Below are 11447 nucleotides of genomic sequence, written 5' to 3' on the forward strand. Positions count from 1 at the left end.
GTTTTATTAATTTAAAAAAAAATATTTTGCACAATTATTTAGTAACATATAACATCAGGACAGCATTCTGGATAGTCCTTTGTTTTATTAACTGGTCCGAGGAGACAGTCAGTGTTGGATTTGAATGATCTTGGGCATTCTTCAACACTGTAGAAGAATTTTCCCATCTTTCGAGCAAAGCACATGTACCGCACACAATTTTCCCGATCTGTCCACATTTCATCCCTTTGTAGGGGCTTCTGGAACTCTTCCAACCAGCATTGATGTGGAAAATCTTATATACAAATCACCAGGATTAGTATCACTCCCCAACTAAGAAGTTAATTCCTCCTACCTGGTTTCACAGGAGATTTATAGGATATGGCTAATCCTTGGTGAATGAGAAGGAGCACAAAATAGATCCAAAGATCACTCATCGTTTTGAATTGGAGCCAAGATGTCTCGAACAAATCTGCCTATAACACCAAATAGCACGGGAATGACTCCAAAAACCATTTCTCAAGCGAATTTATGTTTGAAAAAACAGACGAAAATCTCCATATAAAATGTGAAGGACAAAACTAAACTCTTATGATGTCAGATTGTGTAGATTAGTAGAGATCTTGGGTATTCTTGTATATTCATCGAATTAATTGAATGATTCTTGTTTTTGTTTATCATTTTATTCCCATTAATTGCGTTCAACTCTTTGTGTGATGAAAAAATCGCTATCGCGATCATTTCTATTGAAATTCAATCTTCTGGCTCTGGATCATGCGACTTTATCCAGTCTATGAATTTTATAATATCAACAAAGATTATGTAATTGTTGAGATCGCATCTGCCAGGAGTAGCATAAGGAGATGTAGATACTAATCCACGGAGTGTCCATCGTCCGGCGATCTCCAGAGCATATCCACCACCCGAATCTCCCTGACAAACACCATCTGTACCATTCTTCCAGCCTGCACAGAATGTCCGATCTGTTATGAGTAATGTGTGCAATTGACTGGAGCTGCGGCATTCAGAATTATCCACAACAGGCATTCTGACTGTTCTTGGAAGGTCAGTAAATCTATTTCCGAGCTCATCCATTCCCCACCCTGCCGTAAGTCCCGAGCTCTTGAAGATGTCTGTGGTATCTGAGGCGTTCCAGAGACAAATAGGACGAATAAATCCTGTGAATTTCACAGATTCTTGAGTAACTAGAACCGCAATATCCGCATCTGGTGCATGAAAAGTTATATTGTACTGGGGGTGGATGTTCAAGCTGCTTGGATAGATAATTTTGGTTCCTGAAATGAAGGACCATTAGGTATTGTTTAATGTTTAGAATTTTTCAAACCTAATCGCGTTGCAAAAATAGATTACGCTAGAATAAGCTCCTCCTATGAATAATTTTAGTCACGCCCATATCCCTCATATCTTAAAGAAGTTCAAGTCCCTTTTAGGATAACTACACTGAGAGAAATCCGAAAAAGTTAAAATAACATTCCGGAAATGTTAATTTTACCCTGCAGTATTGATCCAAAATCGGTGTAAATATTACCTTTTTTAGGTGTATTGAGGGTTAAAGTAACCCTTTTTCATGTTAATTTTACCCTTAAAAAGGTGTAAAATTAACATTAAAAAATGTTGATATACTTTTACACCTAAAAAGTGTTAAAGTTATGAGGAAAAAAAGTTAATCGCACCCTCTTTTTTTTCTCAGTGTAGATTCATAGGCTTGTTCATAAGGGAAATTGGAGCGGTTTAATGCATTCATGGCTAAAAAACATATATTTTTGGAATAATTTATTGAGATCTAAAGAGAACCTACACTCTCAGTCCCAGGATTATGCACATTTTCGGGACCGAAAAAAACGCGCGAAATGGCATTATTCATCGAGAAAATTTGCATACCCACAGGGGTTTTCTTTTGAATAAATCGATTGTAAAACGAATTTCGCGTGGAGTAAAAGTAGTAAAAACAAAAAAATTCAACTAATGCATTACCAACAGTATATATATATTTGGCCAGAGTTCTTCAATAAATGGTTAGAATATTTAAAATTTTTAACTTAATAAAAGAACTTAAAGTTTTATTTTAAAAAGTAACAAAATGTTTTCAAATGTTCCGCGTCGCAACATAGTATACATTCAGGCGTATTTCAAAAATGATTTAATAAATTGACTCCCAAGAGTAGGCAAACTTGCATAATTGTATGTGTATAATTCCGTCAGGTGCATAATCAAAAAGGACTTATTGCCGGGACTGAGTGTATCTAAAGCAGTCTTCAGACTCCCGGTTCCCGTAGGCCTTATAATCCTAAATGTCAACCAATTTTCTTGCTTTTTCAGGTTAAATTTTCCAAAATATTTTGACTCATAAGGAATTATAACAGTTAAGCCATATGGCTAAGCCTTAGGTATGAAACCCGTATAAGATACTTAACCCTTTAACGACGAGACAGTTTTCGCTGACCGAAAATCAGTAATAAAAATGAAACCGATAAACGAAACTTGTGAAAAGTCTTATATCTAACCTCTCAAAAACCAACAGAGTCTGATTTGGTATATTTTTTGTCTCTATGAATGATAGGGACAAAAATAGCCCAAAAATTTAAGTAATTTTTCTGACGATATCAATGACTGATAATTTTTACTCTAACGAAAAATATTATGCTTGAGTATTGTAGTTTCTTTTTCAAAAGCGGGTTTGCTTAAAAAAAACTGAAAGTATAAAAAATAATTAAAACCAATTTTCAATATGAGAATTTAAAAATTCGTCATTTTTTAGCTTAAAAATTTACTATATAACAAATAGCTGGAGACTTGCAAAAAATATCCTAGATTCCTTCAACCTTCTACTTTACAATTAGGTACCTACATAAGAAAAAAATAACTTTAGGTAGTCAAGAAAAAATATTTTCTTTATGGGACACCTTCTTTATGAGATATGATTAGCTTGAACAGTGGTGGATACAAATTGAAAGGCCAAGTTACTAATGTACAAAATTGTGAACGGGGAGTGGGGCGCTACATCTTGCCCTAGATTGATCCATAGATTAAGGTGCCCATCATTCAAGATTGATAAGAGGCTCTCAAGGGCGTAGCCAGGATTTTAGTAAGAAGGGGGCTAAATTGGAGGATTATCCACATAAGAAATCGTTTTTCGAAAGCAAAGAACAAGGAATTTTCTCGAAGATTTTTAAAAAGTCCATTTTTTATAAATTAATGCCTATTTTTGAAATCAATAAAATCCTTATGAGGAATTTTAGGACAAAGGAATCTACTTAGGGCCTGTTTTTCGAGGTAATTCTATACTTTTTAGTGCTATTTCCGAACTGATTTTATCGATTTTAGACAAGGGGTAAAAAGAAAGATCTTATGGTCCTTAGTAATGTCCCATAATAATGTTCTTAGCGGTGGCAGCCAAAATCCCGAAAGCCAAAATCCCGAAAGCCAAAATCCCGAATATTCAAAATCGTGAATGGGATGAAATTATATGGAGGAAAATGTTCAGAATGATTTCCCACGACACCAAGGATTTCCCTTTGCCTCCAGAAGGCGTGGGTGCAATCGTGGGAGTAGCTATGACACTTTTAAGAATTCGGGATTTTGGCTTTCGGAATTTTGGCCCTTCCGGGATTTTGGCGTTCGGGATTTTGGCCTTTTCGGGATTTTGGCTTTCGGGATTTTGGCGTTCGGGATTTTTACTTTCGGGATTTTGACCAGGACCCGTTCTTAGACCAAAAAGGCTTTTGGTCACTCTATCGCCTTTATTGACATAAATCTTATTTTAATCCGATTTTTATTAATTTCAAATGACTCAGGTAGCTCGTAATAAATTTTCATTAGTTTTTAAAAAACAAATATTAGCTTTCATTGTTTTAAAAACGGATCAAAAACATCTTCTGGTTTTTTTTTAATTCCTTAGGAAGATTTAAATAAAGTTTCTGTTTAAAATTCACCATAAATCTATTTCCACGTCGTTTTATTATGATCAATGCAAAACGAAAACGCTTCTACAAAAAAAACTCTAAATAACGTCTAAAAATATATCTAAATAGGCTTTTTTGGGTGAAATTCTGATAAAGAAAAAATTTTTCTTGTATATTTATGTTGCAAACAAACCATTTGGATTAGTAAGAAATGGGTTTCCCGCTAAATAATTTTAGGTTGCTGAATATGTGCAACTATCGCTATTTTATATTTATGAATATTACATTAGACATTTTTGTTTTTGAAAGTAGATATTTTATTAGGTTTTCTCCCTCATACATACTAGTAAGCACTGCTGCATGTAGGAAAATTGCCTGAAGTGACATTCTCGCCCGATTGTGAAGGACCCATTATCACTGTTATTTCCCTGTCTGCGTATGGCATTTGATATCATCGATGGTTGAGGATTTCTAGAAATGTTTCGTGACCCACCGGTACTCGGTATCGGGCTCTCTGAACCAGAGTTTTCCACCGATTCAGTAACTGAAAGATATTCCACATTCCCTGGGTTTGGGGGCACTTAAAAAATTCTCTTCAGATGATCGATGATCTCTCTAGTTCTTCTTCTACATCACTGAAAGAAATCGTGGGCTGAACTCCTGAATTTTCAATTACACAGTCTGAAGTCGTCGGTAGAAGGACATTCTTCTCATTTTTGTTGACACTTTAATTTATACTCAATAACCTGCCTTCGACCATGCAAATTCTCTTGTAGAAAGAAAGTTACTCATAAAATCGAGCGTTTTTTGACCTGTAGCCTGTACTTTTTAGCGCCCCCACTTCGACTACGAATCATTTGATTCTTCTGCTAATAAAAAGACTTTAAGGCAATTGTGTCTCTTTAACTGCAAAGAAATACAACATAAATAAAGAAAAAATCAAAGCACATTTCACTACCTTACCTGTTATTTCCAGTTCCGACGAAATTATTAGCCATTTCAGGTTATCCGTATCGGACCTGCGATGGTTTTTTTTAAAGCCTTTCTCCAAATGGATTCCTCATTTCTCACTAATTCAAGGAATTTTTCACGTCTTTCGTGTCCACAAACTTGCCATCTTGATGTTTTGTTATCTGACAACTGTCAAACGCGAATTCAGCGCTTGGGTTGCCATATGAGATCTGCAGGTTTTGGCGGTTTTTCTTAACCCGAATTTGCTTCAACCTAATTTTACACAGCTTTTTGGATTAGAATGAGAGTAAAATGGCCATATTTTGAACGCAAGCGATAGAAAGAGAAGAAAAATTTTAGCCAAACCAAATAATACCAATCAAAATGGTTTGTTTGCAGCATTAAAATTAAAAATTTAATTTAAATTCAATTTTTCGACGGATTTAGTAATCTGAAAGATTTCAAAATCCACCAAGAATGTTTTTCATTGAAGAAAAAAGCGAAAAATTGATCAAAAATTGAATGGAAATGCTCAAAAACGCAGTCTCAAAAACTATTTAAAAAGTTTTTCTCAAAAATTCAATACGATTAAAATCCGATTTTGATTATTTAAAATGATGCAGATAGCAGTTGAACTTTTTCATTTCTATTTTCAAAGAGTAAATTAATAAGTTCCTTATGGCTTAACGGAAAGTATTACCTAAAACAGCTTGTATAAAGACGAGAACATTTCCACCTAAAATTCCGATAAACTAAAGTTCTTTAATGTGTTTTAAAACCTAATTCTAAACGTAATATTGATTAATCTTGCGGATTTAGTAAGCTGAAACCTTGCTAAATCCTTTAAAGATGATTGGAACACCGGTGTCTCATAGAGAAAAGGAGAAAAATTAAAGTTACTTTTTTCAAAGTTTACATAATCATAAAATATTATAGAAGGTTGTAGGACCTGGAATATTCTTTTTTACAAATCTCCAGCTATTTGCTGTTATAGTAAAACTCAAATTTGTGGAATTTTCAAAATCTCACACTGAACAAGTAATTTCCCTTTTTAAATATTTCAATTTTTTTTCAAATTTTAAAAATCAACATAAATATTTTTCAAAAGAACGAAAATTATCATTTATTGGAATTTTTAGGAAAATCTCTTAAAGGTTAATGATCTATCTAGGTTCCAATCTGAAAATACAGGTAAAAAAACACAGAATGTAACTTCTGTTGAATTTTCCAGAGTTTGGAGTTACATTATTTTATAGATTTTGTTTATTTTTCAATTTTATGGTTGATTTTCGGTTGAAGAAAAGTAAACGGTTAAAGACATTAAGAAGACTATTTCTTAATAAAAATGTTGGAAAATTGATCAAAAACTGAATGTAAAACTCTTTTCTTGAGTCTTAATTTTTTCTCTAGTTTCATTCAAAAATTGACAAAAAAAACTAATAGAGGAATGTAGGCATGGTTCGCACAGAGTGAGCCTTCAAACAACGCAATTTTTCTCTTATTTTGCAAAGAGATAGTTCGTCACTTCTTAGCCATAAGATAGATAATTATTAAGCTCATGAAACGAGATGAGAAATGGTAAGTCAGCTCTTTGCAAACGAAGAGAAAATTCGCATTGTTTGAAGGTTCACTCTGTGCGAACCATGCCCACATTCCCCTACTAAACCGATTTTAATTATTTTTAGGCAAGGTATGGAAAGCTGGAGTGATTCCTTAAAAGCTGTTCTACAACAACATAGGAGCTTTCTTTAAGAAAAGTGAATCAAAAGATTCCCCAAAGTCCTCCCAAAAAATATTTAGAAAACAGACTTAAGGTGAAATAAATTTTATAGTGATCTTGATTTATTTTTATGCCTATATTAGTTTAGTTAATATCATGAGGAGGGAGGGGACAAAATAGCCTCTTTTTCGGTATACTCTTTGTACTGAGACTTTTTAGGATCAAAAATTGAAATTAGAAATTTCTTGCATTAATTCCTTCTCTGAATTCTTTATCGCCAAATTTATATTTATTCAGACCTAGACAGTAAACTTATAGGGGCTTCAGACCTGAAGTTTGAACATATGGCTTTAATTTCCTAATTTCCTTTCATGTCAGGTTTTTTGGAAAGTCTTAACTTAGAATTGGACATTAAGGGAAAATGATCCAGTAGATTTTGTAAAACCAAATGATCAGTGATAGCTCAGATAAGCTTATGGTAGCTGAGATTCTTTATATAGTTGACCTCAAAATGCGTGCAATTCGAAATGCGTGAAAATTCGATTGAGTTGAATTTTGGGGGTAAAGAAAGAATCGCGAGTTGAGTTTACTACCTACCTGGTAAGTAAGTACAAATTTGAAAAAAATCAGTAATGTAAAGTGTTGTAAATTCTAAATTTTCGTATGGTAAGGGCCTTGACAGACATGAGGATTAGCCGAGAGGCGGCTTAACGTAATTATATTAGAAATAATGGTTGAACTAAATTTCCATCATTTTCCACTAAGTCGTCTCTCGGCTTAAGTCGTAAGTGTGTCTAGGGCATAAAATTCTATAACTTTACCTTCTTCATCAAGCTTCCTTAAACTGAACTTCCCCAAGATGAGGGCTATGTCTTCAACCTTGAGTATTCTGGGTGAGCTGAAACAATGAGCTGCTGTGACTATCAATCTATCAGAGATTAGGGAACCTCCACATATAAACGAAATTGCAAATCCAATGTGCCGGTATATAGCAACCAGCCATGGCCAAGTACCACGCTGGATGGTCTGACCTTGAGCCACAAGAGGTGTTGACTGAACCATCGGATCTATAGTTCCGCACTCAACTGTTGTTTCTGTACCTGAATTCAAACGTTTCTCAGGAGCATTCTGTGACGAACGTTCAGGATATGAGGATGTATCTGTTAAGTTTCTAATTGCAGAATCATGGGACTTGAACAACCGGATGGTTTTCCAGTTAGGATCGATCTCTAGAAAAAGTCAAAAAGGAGAGTTACTTTTTGAATTGCGTATTAGGGATTGCTGCTTATTACTTGTAGCTCTTGAGCAAATTGTTCTTTCATTGAATACGATAAATCGTACTTCAGGTAATGGGGTCTGGATCGGAAAGTATACGTTGAATGCCAATATATTGCCTTGTTGTGTAATTTCGAGACTTCCCTGTCTATCAAAACTTCACAGAAGAATTTTGTTGATATTATTAACAACTAGAAGCAATAATTTAATCTTACTTGTAATCTGTCGGTAGATTTACAATGAGGTATACGTATAAGCTCGAAGTACTTTCTCCTAGATCTCTTTCAATATGACCTTTCCCATACCACTCTCCACTGGTACTATTTATGCGATAGCCAAAAATGTCTGGACATGGAGAATCTGGGAGATCTCTTGCGGATGTTAGAGAATTAACTGCGAAAATGATCGCGAGGAAAATAACAGAATGCGATCTTTTCATTGCCCAGGAAGTTTTTCAGATGGATGGTAACTGTTTTTTCTCACAAATAATCCAAAATTTAAAGAGTTGAGAGTCACTAATGGGCTAATAGTCACTAATTAAACAACTTTATTAGGAATTGACAAGAAAGAGATAACACTGTACGATCTACTGTGTAAAATTCGCGATCGTGAGAGTCTGGAAAGGCCAAGATTTGTTTTGCTTTTATTTTATACACACACACTTATAATATTATTTTTATCGCTTATAAAAAGTTTCATAAACTTGTCGGATTGCCGCTGTTGGGAACTACACTCTTCTTATATCGTTTGTGACGCAATTAATTATAAATTTTATTAAAATCGACAGGATTCACTAATCACAGACAACTTTAGGACAACAATAGGGCCAATCCAGATTAGATCTAAGGGGTACAATAACACAATTTGGTCCTGTAGTCTTCAGCTCGTCGCAATAGTCCAAATCGAGGATTTTTCCGTCGTAGCAGAAGTAGTTGATGCATTGTGCAGGATAAGTCCACTCCTGTCCGTGCTCTATAATCGTATCAAACACACGACAGGGAGCTTCTCCATCCACAGACGGTTTCAACTGGCTAACATCCAAAGGTACTGGGGGCGATGCGTTATCTACAACAGCAATAATTGCAAATACCACAATCGAGATGATTATACAAGACACTTTCTGCATCTTGTAGTATTTTCTATTGCAAAATTCCGCGATTACACGACCAAGATCGACGGTGAATCTTCAACTATAAAAGACCAACTGAGAGATTCGAGACAGCGACTGGAAATACTGTTTCAGGTTGAAGGAGAACTTGTTGGGGAGTTGATCAGGTTCACAGCGAATCTGGTTTCTTAGTGCCCAGAGATGATCATCACACAGACTGGTAAGGTACGTCGGAAAGTAACGTAGTGGACGAATTCGTGATATTTCCAATTACATCACCAAACCTGTGTTTTCGCATGGCACGTTGACCTCGAAACGCCACGGGGAAGATCACAAAGTCATAGAGGCTACTCAGGGGATTTCCCATAACATTAAATATTTCATTGTAGTATAAAATTAATACTTTTAACTCCTTTTACTGCTAATACTCAGATAATAATGCCTTGGTTGTTTGATAAAAAAAAATCTTGCGAAAATATTTTGTTAATTTGATGTTTTGAGATGAAATAGCTTCAATGCGTGTCTTTTCGTTCAGTGTGACATTTAGAGACCAAACGGTGAGAGATAACGACATATGGTCTTCCGACAACCCATACATAATTTACTTCTTGAATCGTTAAAACAATTTCTTTTTTTCCTGACTTCTCTGCACTATAATCCCTCTAAAAACATATTTTCTAAATTCATTACCTTTTTTATAAGATCAGATTGCATTTCCATCAGTTTCTGACTAATCCGTCTCTTGGCTTAAGCCTAGAAACAGCTTCTTTAGTGGGAAACTGATGGGAATTTAGTCAAATCATTATTTTAATTATAATTACGTTAAGTCGTGTTTAGGCTTAACCCTCTAACTATGTTTTCTTTAATATGTTAAAAAAGGTAGTAAAATAATTTTGTCTAGAGTAATTAATGGTCCAATAAACTCAAAAAAAACCATCCGTTCTTCATTATCTCTTTTCGTTTGGGCGCCAGGTGAGAAAAGGTAAAGACCGTCTGGAGACGGTCATTTCTGTTTAAGGCATATAGACTGAAATATTTTTATTGAACAATAGTGGACAAATAGTAAAATAAATAAATTTTAAACGGTTTTTTATGGATAAATGTTCTATAATTATCCAAAAAATTTAATTTTTAAGTAAAAAGTTTGGAATTTTTAGAATTAGACGTTAATGAAGCTTAAGGTATAGCACTAACTTGCACATTAAAATTTTAATATGATTCACATTAATTGTCGCTGGTGAGAGTCCAAATCTGTAATTTGTGTGTTTGAATCATTTTATATTCAAAATTTGATCTAATTGTTAATAAAAAGGTAGACTTGGCCCGCAAAATTATATAATAATTGATTTATAGCATTAATGCGAAAAATTAATGCGATTTTTTTAAAATTATTTAATGTGAAAAATATTTATGCTTTAGGTAAATTTAAACTTATGTTTGCAGGCCAAGTCCACTTCTTTATCAATAAATAGAAAAACCCCATTAAATCATTTTGAATATAAAATGATTCAAACACACAAATAACATATTTGGACGCTCACAAGCGACAATTAATGTGAATCACATTAAAATTTTAATGTACAAGTGTGATAACGCTGTAAGACTGATTTTTAACAAATAGGCCATAGGTCTGCTATGAAAATGTTACTTTTTTGTATAATTTGAAGGTACTTTGAAATGCATTGCTTATCATCTGGCCTTATTTCACGATCTGGGGCATTAAAGGTCAAATTAGGGAATTCTTCATCAATGTTGAAGTTTGCTTCTTTATCAATTTCGCTTAATTCGCAGAAATCGACCATTTTACTCATTCTGGACAGTCTTCGTGTAATTTTAACTGGTTTCCATGATTAATATATTGCAAAATAATAATTTATTTTACCAGAACAACCAAAACAATTAAATAAAACAATCGGTAATTTTTGAAAATTTTCCACACCGTCCACAGACGGTCTTCCTTTTTTCCTTCTTAAAGTCATACTTTTAAATTTTTAGATTTATCAATTGCAGTATAGAAATTAAAATAACATATCTTTCAGGAAGTAAAACTTTTACTACAGTTAGATTACTTTAAAACAATTTTTTTGACTTGAAAACGAAAAAAGTCGCGAACGACATTTTGTTGTTTTTTTTTCTCTGACTTGTCACTTGTCACACAAAACTGAAGATGATAACCAAACGAAAAGGTCAAAAAAAATTCAGCTTCAGTAAGACTATAACTGAGGACACTGTAGATATTTTAACTTCAAATAAGTAATATTATCCCAGTAAATGCGATTTATAAAATGATCGTCTTGAGACGGTCTTACCCGACTTACCTGATATAGGGTTAAGTCGTAAGTGCATCTAGGGCATTACCGTGATCTTTTTTAACTCCAAAAACCAATTGTGAATACAAATTATATTGTAATAAAGCTCAATTCAATTTAAAAATAGAATAAAAAAAGGTCGATTTTGAATGTGCTCCAATTTAAAGGTGCCTAACTCTCGC

At 33.9% G+C, this 11447-nt stretch overlaps 1 protein-coding gene across 1 annotated transcript in view; it reads right to left on the minus strand.

Moving 5' to 3' along the window:
• The window catches only part of LOC129807469 (uncharacterized), a 30224-nt gene extending 21026 nt beyond the window's left edge, over positions 1-9198 (minus strand). The window contains exons 1-4 of the mRNA XM_055856797.1: positions 8064-9198; positions 7866-8005; positions 7395-7802; positions 738-1274 (exon numbers count right to left, since the gene is read on the minus strand). Of these exons, the coding sequence (XP_055712772.1) occupies positions 738-1274; positions 7395-7802; positions 7866-8005; positions 8064-8287 (1309 nt within the window). The 5' untranslated portion in view covers positions 8288-9198. The remainder of the gene's footprint in view (positions 1-737; positions 1275-7394; positions 7803-7865; positions 8006-8063) is intronic.
• Between the last annotated feature and the right edge of the window lie 2249 nt (positions 9199-11447).

Source organism: Phlebotomus papatasi, chromosome 1 (assembly GCF_024763615.1).
Source record: "Phlebotomus papatasi isolate M1 chromosome 1, Ppap_2.1, whole genome shotgun sequence".
In the NCBI taxonomy this organism is placed as follows: Eukaryota; Metazoa; Arthropoda; class Insecta; order Diptera; family Psychodidae; genus Phlebotomus; species Phlebotomus papatasi.